Genomic DNA, 19,648 nt, shown 5'->3' with positions numbered 1-19,648 from the left:
ATCAAGTACTATACTCAAACCATCCCTCCGCTCACAGGTCGATCAAATCCTTATAGCACCTGTACGGATCTTACTGGCCTAGGGCGTCGGGGGCAATAAACCCCATACACAATGTGACCGATATAAATTGATCCAAAAAGTCTGAAATACCACAATGTCACATAGAATGTATGCCAGTTGATAATGCTACACTTTTTGTTAGAGAAGCCTGGAGAAAAAAACCTGAGTCCAGCATAGAATGGTTTCTACTATATACGTCTAGAATCTCCATGAGCTTGGCATCCACTGATGATGAATGCGTTTCAACAGCAAGAAAAAAATTACATTAATCACTGCAGCCCAGTAAGCTGTTTTTTATATAATTATATACTTATTTTTCTTACAATTACTCTAAAAGGAAAAACCCAAATCATTAAAAGATGTTTTGACTACGAAAAACAAGACATAGCTTGGCATTAGTTTACAAAAGCTTTTATTAACCTTTAATACATCCAAAAGATTGAGAGGTGATAAGGAAATAAAATTACAATATTAGTTAGAAGTGTTGAAAAATGAAACACCCGAAATGAAAACGGAGTGACAACCTTTTGGCATGACATGTGTTCATTCAATTGGAGCAACATAACTCCAATACGCTACAGACCCTGGACAGACTGGTCGTTTATTATGCTCCGATTAGGTCTGTAAATAGAAGCCTGACTTCTTGTCATTTTTTAGACATCAGCTGAACATGTGTGTCTATAGCCTACTCTTCTCTGGTGCACAGCAGTAAGCTGTTCAGAGCTTGCAGTCGGACTGCTCCGCTCCACTGTGCTCTCAATCGCATAATGCGCGCTGCCAATAGGCTACATCAAAATAGCCTACACTTCTATACAAATCTCTCTCTCTCACTGAAAACTCGTCTGAGCTCTTTAGTCCAATGCCGACTTTTTTAAACTGCTGGATACGAAGTCATTCATTTGGAAACACTTCCATGTGCTAGAAGAGAGAGAGAGAGAGAGAGAGAGAGAGAGAGAAAGAGAGAGAGAGACTCGTTTATCCGGAGATGGATAACATTAGGATGCGGCGAATAGGCAACACAGAAATTCACTTCTCTGCATGGAGATACTTTTTTTAACGACACTAGATGTACATGTTCATTTAACATATACTGTCAAAATGCATTTAAAACGCATCTGCAGTCTCCTCCATCAGTTATATTTCATTGGAACATTTGCCGTTGCAGGTATGCGAAACACCTTCAAAAGTCGTTTCAGATCATGAGTGTTGATACTCACAAGGCATTGTAAATTATTATAATTTTTTTTAACTTTTATTTATAACTTGCTGAGCTAGCTCATATTGTAATAAACAGGTGACCGACTGTCTACATCACGCAGTCATTTTATTTGAGCACACAAGATGATCCCTAGGCTTAATGTTCTTTGCTCCAATGTACCTTTCCGAATAACAACTAATTTGCTGTCTTCCTATTCTTACTTCTCAGATCCACATCCTTTCCAGGAATCCGAGATTGTTTTTCCGCAGGTTTTTCCAGACACAGGTCCACCCGCTCCTGACAAACCCTATAGCGGAGAGACTGACTCGATCGCCGGTAGCAGCTCTCGTGAGGCTCGTTCCACTTCTAACTGGGAAGAATACGAGTCTTCAGAGCTATACCGTTGGGAACATCCAGGATCGCAAACGGTCCCTTCTTCAGGGCTGAGACTCAAAATGCCTGCTTTTGGCAGGGACCTGCACCTCGTCTTAAAGAGAGACTCGCGGTTTCTGTCCCAGAAATTCGTGGTGGAGAGAAGACAGAAAACACGAAAGTCCTCTCGGCACAGTATGCCGGTTTCGTCCGCTGCCAACGCAGAAGAGAGGGAGTGCTATTACAGCGGGACTGTTCTCAATTACACAGGATCTATCGCCTCGTTCAGCACCTGCGCAGGGCTGGTAAATATATACAATATTCAATTCAATATCACGAATCACTGTAGAGAGTGATTGCAACAAAGCCTACTTAAGAATTTGAATGGAACAGTTTGTAACACCCATGACATGGCCAATATAATGCTTCTGATTTTACATAGTTACACAACTACAGTCTACTTTTTTAAATCCAAGAGCCTCCAACGGTATCTTAAAAGCTGCAGTTAAACTATACATCAAGGATTATTTACATAAACAGCGGGCCTACCCGCATAGCGAGTGTTTTATAATGGATGTTGAAATGCCTTTGTGCTGCGTCTGAAGGTGGGAATTGGTACAGAAGCTCTTGAGTCTGAGTGAGTGGAGTGAGTGTAACTCAAGGCATACCCACTGAGTCTCAGGTGTATGTTTTGAGAGTATGGGAGGTGAACTCTCCAATGTCTAATGCATTCTTGGCCCACCCTGCTTTGTGCTGTCTGGAGGCAGAAAACAGAACTTCTACGCGAGCCACAGCACAGTCATTAGCAACCCCCTGAGGCTTTAAGGGAGAACTCCTGTGGTTCAAGAGGCTAGCACTCTGTCTCAAAGGTTTGGAACACAGCCCCGGGTTTTGTCTGGTTAACGCGAACCATTGCCTCACACACACTGAAACAGTCAATGAGAGTTTGGCATATCCACAGTTCAGCTTTCTTTTATTTATTTTTGTCCTTGTTTGTCCATGTAAAAATAAGCTAAATTAATGAACTTTTGGGGTTCCACATTTACGTCGGCGTCGGATCAGTTGTGTTAGGTTGCTATTGGCATTCTTTTCTTTTTTTGTCAGCGAAAGGCTTTATATATATTAGCTTTTTGAGATTACTTCTCATATGTTCATGTCACATGCCGCATCCTTAACAAAGCAAGTAAATGAGAGGCCTACAAGAAGTTATCAACTGGGCGACTCAAAATCCATGAATCTGGACACGACTGATTTTCATTTGAAGGAAGCTGTATCTGTGTCTAGCGTTAGGCTATGTTGTATAAGCAATGGTACGGTCTATGCCATATTGGCTCTGTCCTCACAAACGGTATTACAATGTATCACAGAGAAATACTATACCACAGCCAGATCTCGGACCTAGGATAAACAGACTTGAGGTATACCTATAATCCATCTAGATGTTTGACTCAGATAATCATGGAACTGTTTCCAGACCTGCCTCAGGGCCTCTACTAACTTCCAAAGCCAGGGAGTCATAATGTTATTCGTATCGTTGTTAATTTATTCCCTGTTATTCTTATCCATGAACATATTCCTTGTGTTACTGTTTTCTGTCATCCATACTATACATACACACACACACACACACATATATATATATAGAACCCTGGCTTTTTCAGTGTCTCCTCCTTAAAAAATCTAACACTAACCATTGCCATAAACAATCTAAGACCTATTTTTTTATCACGTTAAAAATGTTGACTGAATTTGCAATCTAGTGGAATCCAAGCCTCAGTAAAATACCACATACAGATATCAGGCTTAGATAAACCACTTACTGTTTCTACCATAACCCTTGAGAAGTAGCCCCACCATCAGTCCATCTAGATTATAAATATTTGACCCAGAGCGTCACTGGGTCAAGGAAACCCTTTCAAACCAACTGTCCATTGAAGTGAAGGTATAGGTTGTAGGCCTTGCTCAATCACTAAAGGCTAACCAAAACCTCTCTGAGCCAATTAGAAAACGGGGAAAGAAAGCTCTAGGAGGGGCATTTTTTATTTCTTGCGTGTGCGCAGTACCTGACATCTACGTAGCATTCGCTGCTGAGAGCCGCCAGTGTGAATCAGTGTGAAGGCCGGTGATCGCCAATCAGGACTCTTCTGAGGCAAGTGCTAATTGCTCTAGCGTCTGAGCGCAAACCAAGCGCCTATATGTGCAGGGTTATTACACAACACAGTAGTGGTTAGCAGCATGAGGAATTTAGCACGTTGTCGACCTCAGCAGAATCAACGAAGGTGCTAGATTTTTGTTAAGGGTTTCAGAATGTGATGAGGTTAAAGTTCAACCTTTCTTTGTCTGCTTTGACTGAAGAGATCTGATACAGGTTTCTATCCAGCAGGAGTCTGTAATACATCAGTGCATTCAGTGTGTTTTAGTCACAATCTAACATGTACCTGCCTTTTCAGTGGCGTGACATGGTGGACTTCCATAGCTCTGCGTATTTGGAAAATATTTCAGTTACGACAGAAAACATTCAGAAAATCTCTGAAAACTCCCGAAATGTCAAGAGCAGGAGGACAATACGTGTTGCATCCTGCATGCCTACTGGCTGTCAATAATGTTTGATTGACAAGCAGTGCTGGTGACAACTCAAATTGCAGAAAGGATGGAGCTGGTAGAGTGATTCACTGGTCATTAACGGTGTGACCTCGATCCTGAGCCCTCGTAATAGGTGTAATTAAATAGCCATAACTCGTCTAAATCTGAGAGGAATGAGAACGAGTGAGAAAGAGAAATTGGTTGATGACAATGACCCAGATATCTGACACCAGTCCTAAAGTAAAACTCCAATTTCTCCCATGAGTTGTGTTGATCCGTTAGGCTGGAAATAGTCCATATCTGCCCACTGTGGGAGGCCATTTTGTCCTAATCAGTCCACTTTTGAATCAGTGGACTCCAGTAGCCTGTTTAGTCTGTGCGAGTCATCCAACCTAAATGAACCCAAACCAAATCAGCCTTCTCCATGGGCCCTCTGCCCCCTCTGATGACCCTGAGCCCTCCTGACCCCCCCCCCCCCCACACACACACACACACACACACTCACACACTCACACACACTCACACACACTGCTTACTCCATTCCTGGAACATTCCTTCCAAACATCAGGTAATCAGGTTGTTGAAGAGTTCCTCGCTATGTTTTCTCCACGTTTGGCGGACAGCCCCGCAGGGAATGGGTGCGTACAGACAATTTGGGGGTTATTGGAGCTGGCAACGAGAGCCAGGGAGCTCTAGGTGGTGCGCGGCGGGGATTGCGTAAGCAGGGCCTTGTTATTTGGACTAACTGACCTGTAATGTAAATTTCCCCCAGTTGTGGACGTCATGGCTCAGAGTGCTCAGGGCTGGGGTTCCGCGGCTCTGTGCGGTGTGTTCGGAGAAATGCCACATCCGCTTCAAGCTCGCCGTGGGACTGGGAAACGTTACCGCCGTTCAAAACGGCCAAACTGAAAGCTGCTTCTTGCCGCTCGGAGGGACAAGCGTGGCGTGCGCGCGTGTGTGCAAACGTGGCGTGCGCGCGTGTAGCCAGCCTGACTGTTTATGACAAGTCAGTGTGTGTCATGACGAGCCAACAGACTGGGGCTCAAGTGTTGAGCGACTCAAATGTTTACAGTGTTCAGTCTGTGTAATCGGAACTTTGAAAATAAGACGTTCCTAATTGTTCTCGTGATTGTGTGTTTGTGTCTTTTATTCATAACTTAGCCAAGCGTTCTCCTAGATGACAGCCAATCAGATAGAGGTAACAAGCGATCCTTCACAACGTGTTACTATGACATATTGAAAAGGACTACAATTGTGTGAGGAAACTGTCAAGGATACATCATGGTATTACTTTACAGTTTGTAGCCACTTTTCTGCAGACACAAATCCACAGGAATTCTGAAGCCCAGATAGACAATATCCTCTCTCCTTTTTCAATTGTGGTTTAACTGAATGATGACCAATTGGCCGTGTTTGTGAGCTTGAAAGCAACTGTACACAACTGCCGACTGAGAGACCTATAAACTAGTTAGCATATTATAATGTATTACAACTCACTATTATTTTTTTATCAGTCAGTCTCAATTTACGCACGATGCACTGCAGTTCTGTGATTATACGATAATCATGTTTTTTTCTACAGATGGGCTTCATTCAGCTTAATGAGGACTTCCTCTACATCGAACCTGTCAATCAAACCCTAACCATCACGGGACAGGCTCACCGCATTTACAGAAGGAAGCGTTCCGGCCCTGAGGAGAGACAGTCAGCAAACAAGCAGTCGGACAGACAGACCAGTGCCAACTACTGCGGAGTCATCCCAGGTGGGCTCACTTCCTCCTGTACTGCGGACACATTAAGATGTTCCCCATGAGAAGAGCAAAGTTATTAAAGGGGTAGTTCATCTGTTTAAGTTTGAGTCCGCAGAAGCAGAGCCGCGAATGTCTCTTACTGAGTGAGTGAGTGAGTGACTACACCTGGTTAAATGGTGTGGTGGTTATCGACGCAGACTCTCACATAGCTAGGGGACCGGTGTTCTGGAGTCTCGCCGACAGTCAAAAGGAATTATGCAATAGGATTTGTTCAGGATAGACAAAAACAACCGTCGGAAGCTATGTTATCTCTAGCCTGAAATAAAACTCTTTATGGTCATATTGCGACTATTTTTGGTGGATTGCACTTTCGTGCATGCTATTTATAATAATTTAATATAGGCTAGATCAGTGTTTTTCAACCCTGCTCCTGGAGGCACCCTGCCCTGCATGTTTTAGATCTCTCAATCACACTTGATTCAAATGATCAGCTCATTTTCAAGTCCTTGATGAGCTACATCAGGTATGTTTGGTCAGAGAGGGATCTAAAACATGCAGGGTGTGGTGTCTCCAGGAGCAGGGTTGAGAAACACTGGTCTAGATCACAACCCTTTGGGCAGTGGCACAAGCCATACAGTTCATAGATATTATTTGTGGTGGAAGTTAACATAATAAGAAACGTTAGTCAGTTTAACACAATGCTCAATGGTGTCCAGTGAAATATTCAAACTTGGCGTGATGTTAATATGTGACAAAATGATCTAATGTTGAGCCACTCTAACCACACTCTGCGTATGTAGAGCGCTGTGGCGTGTTGTTAAAGACACAGCCTCTCACATGGGAAACCCGGGTTCAAATCCAGTGAGGGCAACAAACTTCATCCCTTCTAATCACGAGCAGGCCAGACTGGGCTTGCCCCCTTTTCTTTTTTTTGTGAGTTTCTTATTCTGAGCGACTTCAGAACAATTACCATTATTACAGCATTGCTTACTAAGTACTTTGTAAGTAATGGTAATTGGAAATACTTTACAGGGTTTGTGTGCAAAATATCGGTACTTTCTTACTTGGGGATCTTTGCTCAGGTTTGGGTGGTCCAGATATCTTCATGCCCTTGCTGGACCCAACTGGGATATATAATATTAGTGACATTGTTCAAATGTTTTATTTAAATTTTTTTAAATCACAAGAAATATCAAAGGAATTACTAGCACAGCCCCATAACGCAAGCTAGCTAAATGTTAATAGGCGCAAGCAACGCTAAATGTAAGGACAGGGAAGGAATCCCGAAAAAGTATCTCAAAGGCTGTTAGCTAGTGATGGAATATGGCGGCTTTGCCTTGTCTGTACACACACATGGAGGCCAACAGTGATTGAGGTTGCTGGCACACAAAGGCATCGTCTGGCATCCGAACAATTTCCGCCTGGACGATGCTGAGCCAATTGGCACCGCTGTCTCCTGGATGGGACAACAAAGATGAACCCAAGGATAATTAAACGTGATGTTCTTCACCAAGGCACCCGGGAAATACTGTTTCTTCTTTTTTTTACTTGAAAGATCATTCTCACACCCTTTCCACCACTACAATTTAGCTTTTATCTTTAACCCTGTATTGAATTCATGTAGATTGGATTCCACACTGGGGTATGTCCTTTTGCACGCTATTCTCCACTGAAGCACATGCCTGACCTTATTGAGAGATCCCTGTCTGATTTATATACCACGAGCGAAAAGAACATTGATGGTGTGTAAAAGTTCTGAGATACCCTAATCCGTGAAAGATGTGAGTGTATAAAAACACTCTCATCCACAACTCAATGTAACTGTCTCTCAGGTTCAACAGGGTTCAATAATAGTAGCCATGGTCATAATTCCTAGTTCTAACCTGAAGTAAGTGCAGGGCTATGTCCGTGTGAGTGTTAAAGCTCAAGCTCTCGCAAAGCGGATTGGTGCTAAACACCAAGAAGGTTTTCATTATGAGGTCTTACCTATCTGCTTTGGATCTAGGAAATCGACTCCAGCTGAGGTGTGTGTGTGTGTGTGTGTGGACTGTCTGGCTACTACCCGACTTCAAGTGTGTACTGACAAATATAGTCACACTGTTACTGACCCTACACGTTCATGTGCATGACCGTACAGTTGAGTTACGGGTACCGTTCGGTTACAACTAATTACATCTATGCTGTCATTAAACTTGCAGCTGATTTGGAAGAACATTCAGCCATTGTTTTCTGTCCATTATCTGCAGTTACCATGAACTACCAAGTAGCTACACTTCCCATGCACTACCAAACTACAAATATATACTTTAAAAACATACGGACCAGAAAACATTTATTAGCCACAGATAACATATTGACGAACATTGCATGAGCCTTTATAAAATGGCTGTGTGAAAAACTATAACTTTGCTGGGCATATGGAAACTTGCCCTCATTTATATACACATTTTGTCATTTAGCACATTCTCTACAGGATGACGTTTTGGGAGCAGTTAACTGTGTTACTCGAGGACAGGGCATCAGGATTTTCTCCCTTGTCTGCTCGGAGGCTCGACCTATCACCCTTTTGGTTTCATGTCAGGCGCTCTAACCGGCAAAATCTTTGCTTCCTTACAGAAAGACTGAAGAGCAAGAACAGGAAGCCGTCTGAAGGTGCCAGAGGAAAACGGTACTCGTATAAACTTCTCCCCGAGTACGACGTGGAGACTCTGGTGGTGGCCGACCCGTCCATGGTCAATTACCACGGTTCTGAGGCGGTGAAACGATTCATCCTCACCATCATGAACATGGTACGTGTGTAGAATTACATAGAGCCTCACGTGTTTGCTGTAAACCTGGTGGTCGGAATCGTAAGTGCTGACTGGGACATGAAAGTAATCCAACACGAAGAGATGTGGTATATGGCCAATATAGCATGGCTAAGAGATGTGGTATATGGCCAATATAGCATGGCTAAGAGATGTGGTATATGGCCAATATAGCATGGCTAAGAGATGTGGTATATGGCCAATATAGCATGGCTAAGAGCTGTGGTCAGGCACGACGCATCACATCACACATGAGTATTAAGAAAGATCTATACTGTTTATGTGTTTATAGCTGTATTATATATGTTGTTATCGCAAACATTTTAACGGGAGAATTTTTCTTGTTTGCAGGTTTTCAATTTGTTTCAACACAAGAGCTTGGGCATACAGATCAATATCAGATTGACTAAACTTGTGCTGCTTCATGAAACACCAGTAAGAAACTGCCTTCCGTCTCTTCTCCAATTGGACAGTAGCTATAGGCCATAGCCTGTATCAAAGGCAACCCAAGGGTGATCTCATTTTCACCATCATGTCATGAACATACCTAGGCAGTCACTGTGCCTCATGTCAGGTCACGGCACTGAATTTCATCACTCTTTTTCTTCACCTTCTCCCCCCTCACTTTTTATCCCTTTCCCCCTCCCTCTCCCTCTCCCGACCCCACTCCCCCCCCATCACTCCCCCCCTCCCCCCTGACTCAATCCCCCCATCCGCTCCATTCTCACCTCTGTCTCGCTCTCTTTCTGTCTGTAGTCCGATATGTACATTGGTCACCATGGTGAGAAGATGCTGGAGAGCTTCTGCCGCTGGCAGCAGGAGGAGTACGGAAAGAGGAGTGTGATGTCAGACTTCGGACCTCGGTGGAGGGAAGACTTACTCTCCGTGGATACGGCAATTCTAATTACACGGTACTAGAGCTTCTCCACGGCAACACACTGTTCCCAGGGAATACAAATATATATCCCGTACTTTCGTTTGGGTCTTGTCGATGATGTACTCTTTTAATCCTGCACCTGGAAAAGAGCTGGATGTGTGTGTGCAGGTTAGAAGCATTCATTGATTCTCTCTGTCCTTCACTCTCTCCTCTCGGTCTGTCTCTCCATCTTTGTCCCTGTCGATTGACCCAAAAAGACTCCTTGGCAGTTGAATTTGATAAAGTGTTGACCAGTGAGTTAAGTGTGCCATCATGCGTGTTTTCAGTTGTTACACACGCATGTCTACCTCGGGGACCTCATTGCTGCTATCTCTGCATCCTGGTTGCACATGCAAACCTACCCCTCGAGTGCACATCTAAAATACCATTTAGACTTGCCATCTGTACCCACACAACTATTATCCCACTGGTAACACACACTATACTTAATACATGAACATTTTCTGTTCTCTATTTGCCTCAGTTACACATTTAGTATTGCTATTTTAGAACACTTTAGAACAGATCCTTCTGCTGCTGTTAGCAGTTATATCATCAATGAAGACAAGTTAGCCAGTTCCAGTGGCGGCCATACCTGTCCAAAATAACCTTAATCATTTTACAGATGAAATGGCAGTTCTTATTTCTCTCCACACATCTCATCTTGCCATCACTCTTTTACCTGTTCATCTTGGTATCGTCCGTCCACAATACCATTTTCCAGAACTCTGCTGGCTCTTTTTGTGGAATTATTTTGGGACATTACCTTTATATTTTATCATTTGCACCTTGAAGTGTAGCCTCTGTAATTCTGCTGGAAATCTGATGGTAGTAGCTGACATTCATGTAGTAATAATAATAATAATAATGCATTTTATTCATATAGAGCTTTTCAAGGACCCAAAGATGCTTCACAAAATGAACATGGAACAGAAACAAACCAAAAAAATACCATGAGAAAACAAAAAGAAAATTGAGAGAATAGGATTTGGCATGGCTAGGGGTAGGCGATTTTGAACAGATGAATCTTGAGACGTTGCTGGAAGATGGGGATCGTCTCAAAGTCACGGATGGTTTTGTAGAGAGAGTTCCAAAGCCTAGGAGCAACCCTTGAGAATGCCCCGTCACCAAAGCCTTGGAGCTTGGACTTGGGGATTATGAGGTGACCCGCAGTACCAGAACAAAGTGAGTGTGTAGGTTGATATAGAAGAAGGTTGGTGAGGTAGGCAGGGGCGATATTGTTTCAGGCTTTATATGTCAGTAGGAGGATCTTGTAGTCAATGTGTTAGGAGATAGGAAGCCAGTGTAACTCACAGAGGATAGGGCTTAGGATTAGGGTTTCAGCAGCAGGACGGGAGAGGGAAGGAGTTTGGCGATGTTGCAGAGGTGGAGGAATGAAGATTTTACAGTCTGTTTAATGTGCTGATCAAAGGAGAGTGTAGAGTCCAGAATGACGCCAGAGTTACGTGCCTGGGGGGATGGAGAAACAACGGTGTCATCGATGCTGAGAGTGAAAGTGACGGTTTTGGTGAGGGTGGATTTGTTTTGTGTAGACCTTTTATATCCACTGTATATATGAAAATAGTACAAAGACAACATATCAGATGTTGAAACCGAAAAATATATGCCCATTTTGTATTTGATGTCAGCATACATTTAAAAAAAAGTTGGGACAGGGGCATGTTTTCTGTGTTGCACCTCCTCTTCTTTTAACAACACTCTGTACAGTAAGCATTTAGGAACTGAGGAGACCAGTTGCTGTAGTTTTGAAAGTGAAATGTTTCCCATTCTTGCTTGATTTAGGATGTCAGCTGCTTAACAGTTCGGGGTCTCCTTTGTCGTATTTTTAGTTTCATAATTTCCCAAATGTTTTCAATGGGTGACAGGCAGGCCACTTTAGCACCCAGACTCTTTTACCACGGAGTCATGCTGTTGTTATACATGCAGAATGTGATATGGCATTGTTTTTGCGGAAATAAGCAAGGCCTTCCCTGAAAAAGTCATTGTCTTGATGGCAGCATATGTTGCTCCAAAACCTGTAAATATTGTTCAGCATTAATGGTGCCTTCACAGATGTGCAAGTTACCCATGCTATGTGCACAAATGCACTACCAACATCACAGATGCTGGCTTTTGAACTGTGTGCTGATAACAAGTCGGACGGTCCCTTTCCTTTTTAGGACGAGGTGTCCATGATTCCTGAAAAATAATTTCACATTTTGATTTGTCAGACCACAGGACAGTTTTCCACTTTGCCTCAGTCCATTTTAAATCAGCTCGGGCCCAGAGAATGCGGCTGTATTTCTGGATCTTGTTTATATCTGGTTTCTCCTTTGCATGGTAGAGGTTGAAGTTGCGTTTGTGGATGCAGTGACGTACTGTGTTCACAGACACTGGTTTTCCTAAGTGTTCCTGAGCCCATGCAGTGATTCCCACTACAGAATCACGTCTGTTTTCAATGTAGTGCCGCCTGAGGGCCCGAAGATCATGACCATCCAACGCTGGTTTTCACCAATGTCCCTTGCATACAGAGATTTCTCCAGATTCTCTGATTCTTTTAATTATATTATGTACCGTAGATTGTGAGATCCCCAAACTCTTTGCAATTTTCAATTGAGAAAGGTTATGCTTAAGTTGTTGTACTATTTCCCCACGCAGTCTTTCACAGAGTGGTGAACACATCTTTACTTCTGAAAGACTCATCCTCGTTTTAAACCCAATCATGTTACTGACCTGTTGCCAGTTAACATAATTAGTTGTGAGATATCTCACCAGGTTCTTTTTTGTATTACATAACTTTCCCAGACTTCTTTTGCCCCTGTCCCAGCTTTTTTGAAATGTGATTCTGGCATCAAATTCAAAGTGGGCATATATTATATATAACGAACAATAACATTATTCAGTTTAACATTTGATATGTTGTCTTTGTATTATTTTCTATTAAATGTAGGGTTTAAATGATTTGCACATCGTTGCATTCTGTGTTTATTTCCATTTTACCCAGCGTCCTGATGTTTTGGGAAACGGGGTTGTGAAACCTTGTCCTTAGACAACTTCAAACTCTCCATGGACAACTTTGAACTCTTAATGAACTAATTTGAACTCTTGATGAATTAATTTATACTCTCCATGGACTCATTTCAAATCTCCCATGGGATGTTTAGTCCTAATGATGTGGTACTGTCCTAAGACCGACATAACGTCCATGAAAATGGGAAACACAAACCTTTCCACACCCCCTCATTCCAGAGCACATGTACAATATTTTCCATGACAGTGGGCTGTCATGTACTGTCAGGGGACGAATAATTAATTCTGCCATTGTTACACTGCTGTCTGCACCTTCATTTAATGCTCAGTTTAAAGCTTTATTCCAGCATGCAGCTGGAGGAGAGTCACGTTAGCCTACCTGAGCCGTCACCTGTTAGAGATTCAACAGCCTGTTCTGTTTTTTGAAAATTATCCAATGCCCCCATGTAACTAAGCATTAACAGGCAAAAGACTTTGTTAAATTCATGGAAAAGTATTTCATAACTCGATGCTGGAGCTGTCATTTGGTTTCAATTTCAGTTAAGCTTTTAATTGGTAGTGCTTGCATTCGTCCCCTTTCCTTGTACTAAATTACACATATTTCCTTTATAGTCCACTCCTTTTTCACCTGAAAAGTAGTGGTCAAAAGTAGTGCCCTATTCCAGATATTAGGGGCCAGTTAGGATTCAGGTTTTAAATGACTTGGCCAGCTGAATTATCCATCTAGTCCAGCTTCAGTTCCCCTCCGAAATGAGCTGGCCGGAGTCAGAGTCTCATTCGGACCTGTTGATAGGTCTCAGCGCTTCAATGGGTGATTCTGAGCAAGCAGGTGTTTGATGCTGGCGCAGCCCGGAGCGCTGTCAGATAACCAAACAGGATCCGTCCCCCTTGGAGGGTTAGCGTGCTGTATACACATTCCCACCCGTGTTTGTGGTACGTGCGTTTGTCGCTGTTGTGTGGTAGACACGCGTGTGCACCCGTGCAAAAAAAACACACAAACACGGACAAACACACACACACACACACACACTCTGACTCTGAGTTTCTAACTTACAAGGGTTTATCCTGAAAGGACTGAGAACATGAGGGAACATCTGCCAAAGAGAAAAGTCATCATTAGTGACTAGTCCTCCTGAGGTTCATTTAAAAAATCAAGTCAAAGATTAAAGACACCAGTTCGTCCCTAAACAATTTCTCTTCATCTGAAAATACGAAGTGCGGCCAAATAAATCTGAAGGCATGACAATTTGTCTGCCAGCCCCATCCACAAGTTTTTCCATCTGAACTGGAGACATAACTCCTGATTAACCCCCTATAGCAGCTTTGAGGATCGATGACGGCTCCCAGATCCCCCACTAATCCCTGGCACTTAGTCCGCTCTGCCGCCGGAGGGGATAAGAAGGCCTTGTAGTTCTCCACTGAGCCATACCAATCGAGTGGGAAAGGGGGTCAGAGCATCAAGGTTGGCTTTGCCTGGTGAATGTTAATTTTTTTTGGTCTTTTACGTTGCAGGAAGGATTTCTGCGTGCACAAGGATGAACCCTGTGACACTGTAGGTGAGTGGTATAAAACCTTGTGTGTGTGTGTGTGTCATAGGAAAAAGCAACTCTCATTTCATGGATGAATTGCCATTGCTGCTGTTAAACGTGGTTTATTGAGGTCAAAGTTACACTGAATAAACGTGTCCGTGTTGTGTGACGTTTCTGTAGAACTCAACCCGCTCCCCAAAATGTCAACATCCATCTGTCTAGTTTATAAATCACCGAGGTTTTTGCATTTTTTTGTTTATTCATTTAGTCTTAGCGGTTTGCTTTGGTAAGCGTCCAGAGCCGTTCCTGCTTGAGGCTTCCCTCGGTGCAGGATGATGGTTTATGTTGATGGCTTTGGGCCGTTGGCAAGTGCAGCTCACTATGAAGGGGATAGTACGCAATTACAGGACTCTGTGAGAATTGTTCATAGAGGCCGTGACATTTGGATACATCATGTCCTGTTCCCCTAGCCTCTGTAGCTGTTGGAAGAAGTTCGCGGTGGATTACTGGAGGTGTTAGACTGACTTCAGAACCGACAGGAGGGGTGAACAGCGTCTTGTAGTGTGCGAAGGCTACTTAATGCAAAACAGGGTATTCGCCAGCTGACAAGGTTGTGTTTTTTTTACAGACACACGTACACACACACACACACACGCACGCACGCACGCACACACACAGAGACTCCAGGGCTTAGTTAATTGCACATATTGTTGTTGTTTTTTATGGGGAACTTAACGAGACACACTGCAGGCTGTTCCACTTCCTGGTTGGCTGAGCTCAGTGCAGTGGGCAAGTAAAGTGGTGCCTTTGGGCCCGTGGGAGGGCGGGGAGAAACAAACCACAAAACAATCCGTCCGGAACTTCCGCGGACAACAAAGAAAAAAGTTGAGGAAATGAGGTTGTAATCTTGTCAATAGCAGAGGCAGACCCGAATAGTCTGACGTGGCTCTGAGACTCTGGTTTTGATGTTTAGCGTCCATCAAGAGATGTTATGTGTAACTGCATGGACGGTCAAGGCAACTGTCACTATACGGTAGGTGTGCTGGGTGTTGGCCATCCTGTCTGTGGGTCTGCTCGGCTTTAATGACCTCTCAGAGGTGTCAGAGTGTTTTCACCTCACCCCTTTTACCCTGCAGCCCCACCCTTGTAACTGGCTTGAGGGCAAGGTCTTGTATGGAGCCGCAAGGTATGGAATCTGTGAGACACACACACACACCCACAGCAGGTCACAAAGCCACCACTGTGGAGAGGGAGAGAAATGGAAAGAGGTCCAGAGAGTGAGAGAGGGCTAAGGGGTGCATTTAGGGTTGCACATGTTAAGTGTGACAGAAGACACCTTTAGATAAACTACTGAGAGAGCAAACCAGAGGGAGGTGGAGAGAGAGGGGAAGAGAGAGAGATAGAGAAAGAAAGAGGGAGAGAAAGAGATGTAGTGTGAGTGGTAGAAAGAGGCAGGGAGAATGGAGGGCGACAAGGCGGAGAGATGTTGAGAGGTGTGAAGGGGAAAGTCAACCGTTGACCTAAATTCTCAGAGCCATTTCTCTGGTCTGCTTTGGTCATTTCCCTCAACACAGCTTATCCTCACAATGTGCTGATGCCCCTGTAGCTGTTAGTAGAGTAACATGGCTGCAGAGCTCAAAGGTAACAATCCATACAGGCAAATTTAGCCCTGGACACACACCAAGGCGTTTTCAGCTTTTCTTTGTCCAGTATTTATCCTGTAATGGCAGGGACGTGGCCAAATTTCAGGGCTCAAAATGGCCACGCTGGTCCAACAGGACGGCCTCAGTGGAGGAAGCATAAAGAAAGTTGTCTGAACCAGACCGTGAAGAACCCTCTCTAGCTTTGACCCTACCTCTCCACCACTCTGTCTGTACAGGTGTATCCCACATGTGGTTGTGTCGTTAGAACGGTCCAGAGATTGATGTTAAACTATAAAAATATCAAGCAAAATAGATTTGGGCACTCCAAAACGCAGCCCCAGATTCTGGTCCATACATACACTTAATATACAGTGGGGGGGGGGGGGGCGGGGGGGGGGGCTAGCTATTATTACATTTATTTTACTATCTGATGGAGGGGGAACATCGTTGTGGGAGACTGCTGCTTCCATTACCTTTCATGAAGAAGACTCAGTGGGCTTGGTGGACTGTGTTGTTGCACAACCTGTTAGTCGGCCCTGACCAGTACTCCCCCCTTATTTGCATTCATTTGGAGAAAGGACAGGGGGACTTTCCAGCCAGACCATGAAGATAATACGTCCACATGTCTAACATAAAGACTCGTTGTCTGCCCGCCCTCCTCCGCCCGCTCCCACCTGAGAGGAACAACGCCAGACAAAACACACTCACCTCCGGCCCCTTGGCCAGGCATCGGCGTGGCTTGACTGGAGGCCTGAACATGAATGGACGACGGCACAGCGTGTTATCATTGGGATCGCGGTGACAAGTCGTCTCTCATTTCTCCTCGGAGGGGAGACGTGTCATTAGAGGCCTTTTCGAGCCCAACTCAACACCCTGAAGAGGGAGATACCTGTCTGAGTGGAGAGCGACGTTACTGCGCAGGGCCGGGGACACATTCAGTGGAGGCCAAGGAATTATTAATGTACAGATTAGGGGCTAATCTCTAGCGTCTAGCTAAGTCATGTTGCCCCATCTTGAGAGGTTTCGCAGAGACAGAAACATGGAAAAGTGGCACCATTTGGGGGGACTGAGTCCTTTGTGTGCATGTGTGTGTGTGTCTGTGTGTATGTGTGGTGAAATGGAGTGCCTTAGGTACTCTAATGGACACCAAGGCCCCTTCAGTCGAAACTGCACTTCATTTATTTATTTTCGTCCATCAAAGGCTGGATTGTTCTGCTGGGTTTCGTAATGGAAAGCATTACTTCTGGATCCATTTCAACAGGGTGATTAAGCCATCAAAGGTCACAGCGTACGATCCACTACATGAGAAAAAAGACAAAATCCCCTTCATGTTTTCCTCCTGAACCTGATCCTGCGGTAGTAAAGGAGCTGTAGCTGTCACTTCCAGGCCAGGATTCAGGAATACACACCAGACATGACACTAGCACGTTGAACTGTAAAGGCAATTTATCTGACGTGGATGAAATGGGGGCCCTTTCCCCTTCAGACCTAACCAAATGTTTTCAAAAATGCCAGAACCCTGCCACTTTGATTAGTGGTTCGCAGAGAAGAGAAAGGATAAGGGGGAGGCTGTGTTGAATTATTGAAGTATACCATTTACACTACTGTGAGAATGTATGACAAAGCATTTTCTAAAGCCTCAGTTATGAGGCCTTGCTGCAGTTTCAAAGCCTCGCTTCAGTTCCAAGGCCTCACTGCAGTTTCTAGGTCTCGCTTATGTTTCAAGGCTTTGCTGTGGTTTTACGGCCTCACTGCAGTTTCAAGGCTATGCTGCAGTTTCAAGACCTCGCTGCAGTTTCAAGGCTATGCTGCAGTTTCAAGGCTGTGCTGCAGTTTCAAGGCTATGCTGCAGTTTCAAGGCTATGCTGCAGTTTCAAGACCTCGCTGCAGTTTCAAGGCTATGCTGCAGTTTCAAGGCTGTGCTGCAGTTTCAAGGCTATGCTGCAGTTTCAAGGCATAGCTGCAGTTTCAAGGCTATGCTGCAGTTTCAAGGCATAGCTGCAGTTTCAAGGCATTGCTGCAGTTTCAAGACCTCTCTGCAATTTCAAGGCCTCACTGCAGTTTCAAGGCTGTGCTGCAGTTTCAAGGCCTCGCTGCAGTCTGGCAAGATCAGACATTATGCCCCACGGTCAGAGATTGGTCCACACAAAAATTATGTATTGAATCTATGGGACATTTCTAAATGAAATATATCCTTGTTACCCTTTTTTCCACCAATGTTATGAAAATTATTGTTACATCCCCATTAAGTTTTTGTTGCCCCTTCTTATTGGCTGCTATGCAAATATAGCACTCATTGAAGCTCCGCCTCCGACTCCACAGTAAATTGACTTAATGTAGACCCTGATTGTAAGCCCTAACATTCCAACTTTTTACACCAGTGAGTGATAAATGCGATCGTCTATTTTATTTTCCTTGTTCCCCTTTTGCAGGCATCGCCTACCTCAGCGGCATGTGCAGTGAGAGGAGGAAATGCATTCTGGCTGAGGACAATGGCCTCAACCTGGCCTTCACCATCGCTCATGAAATGGGCCACAAGTGAGTCCAGATTAATCCACTCTATCACCTTTCACCTCACGCTTCACATCCACTGTTCCCCCCACAAAGGCTAACCGGCTTAACTCACTCACAGACATGGTTCAATGTATATAATCCACATAGACAGGTGGTTACACAATCATATGAATTTATCGGAAACTTTTCCACAGACTGAAACCGTGTTAGGTAAAGTCATGGTGGTTCGAGGGGTCACAGGGGGCCCTTGGTGAAGTCCACGGGGACCGCAGAGCGAGAAGCTCCGCTAACGCTAATGTAGCATCTGGTTTTATTAAAGCCTCTGAAGATGTCATCTCTCAGTTCCGTGTAGGAAAATCCTCAGGGTTGCTCTGGTTTAATCCCCCCCCCCCCCCCCCCCCCCCACACACACACACCCAAAAAAAGAAAAAGAATCCCCCAAAGCAAAACACAACACCACTGTACTTTGTCAGGACCGGAGCCTCTGATCCAGTTTGCCTTTTGTTTATTGAATTGTGTGTGTGTGAAGCTTTTGTTTATCCGGCCGTGTGTCTGCAGATTTGTTGAACAAATGAACGTCCCTGGAGTGGGTGAGATCAGTACCCAAAGTTGGTTTATTTCTTTGTTGTGCTCATGCTTGTCCCTCATTGATAAAGCTGATTGATTGAATTTGAGCTGGGTCTCGTTATTCGGACGGGCGTCTATCTCTTTATCGATCGGTTCTTTTACCGTTGATGACGTATTTTGTGCAAGTCTGCCTCCGGGGATGTGAGTATTCCCGTGTGATGGTCAAGCAGGCTTTCGGTGCAGGCAGCTATGTGGATGTGGATGTGGATGTGTATGTGTGAGTGGTGTATCTGTCTCAAGACAGCAAACAGGAAGACAAAACTGAGATCAGCGCTTGAATTTGTCACAAGTTGGTCCCGATTTCGTCACGATTTGGCAGCGGTCTCACAAAGCTCACGCTTAGGCCGACTCATCCTGAAAAAGGATTTTGTCTTCTAAACCAAGTCATCAAAATACCTCTCAGAAGGCTTCTGGGATAGGATCACACAGAACTGAATTGTGGTCCATACCGGTGAGTGCAACTGTCTCGAGAGCTAGTGCAACGACACACAATGAGACAATTAACATTGTCTTTAAGCAAATTCCTGACACTTGCCGGACGAGAAAACGCTTGTTGGTGCGTCAAATGCCTTGACAAGTTCAGGAGAGCATTCCATCCACAGCGAATGAGGGGAACAT

At 44.3% G+C, this 19,648-nt stretch overlaps 1 protein-coding gene across 3 annotated transcripts in view; it reads left to right on the top strand.

Moving 5' to 3' along the window:
• Positions 1-1,114: 1,114 nt before the first annotated feature.
• LOC105024012 (A disintegrin and metalloproteinase with thrombospondin motifs 19) overlaps positions 1,115-19,648 on the top strand; it is a 61,665-nt gene continuing 43,131 nt past the window's right edge. For 2 of the 3 annotated variants that reach the window (XM_034290227.1, XM_034290226.1), the window contains exons 1-7: positions 1,386-1,935; positions 5,796-5,976; positions 8,581-8,753; positions 9,123-9,206; positions 9,528-9,682; positions 14,230-14,273; positions 18,322-18,427. In XM_034290227.1, coding sequence (XP_034146118.1) covers positions 1,402-1,935; positions 5,796-5,976; positions 8,581-8,753; positions 9,123-9,206; positions 9,528-9,682; positions 14,230-14,273; positions 18,322-18,427 — 1,277 coding nt within the window. In that variant the 5' untranslated portion in view covers positions 1,386-1,401. Of the gene's footprint in view, positions 1,226-1,385; positions 1,936-5,795; positions 5,977-8,580; positions 8,754-9,122; positions 9,207-9,527; positions 9,683-14,229; positions 14,274-18,321; positions 18,428-19,648 lie in introns of those variants that run through there. The other variant, XM_029117171.2, reaches the window with a different exon arrangement.

The sequence above is a fragment of the Esox lucius genome, chromosome 23 (genome assembly GCF_011004845.1).
Source record: "Esox lucius isolate fEsoLuc1 chromosome 23, fEsoLuc1.pri, whole genome shotgun sequence".
In the NCBI taxonomy this organism is placed as follows: Eukaryota; Metazoa; Chordata; class Actinopteri; order Esociformes; family Esocidae; genus Esox; species Esox lucius.
This window is presented reverse-complemented; position numbering and strand designations above follow the sequence as displayed.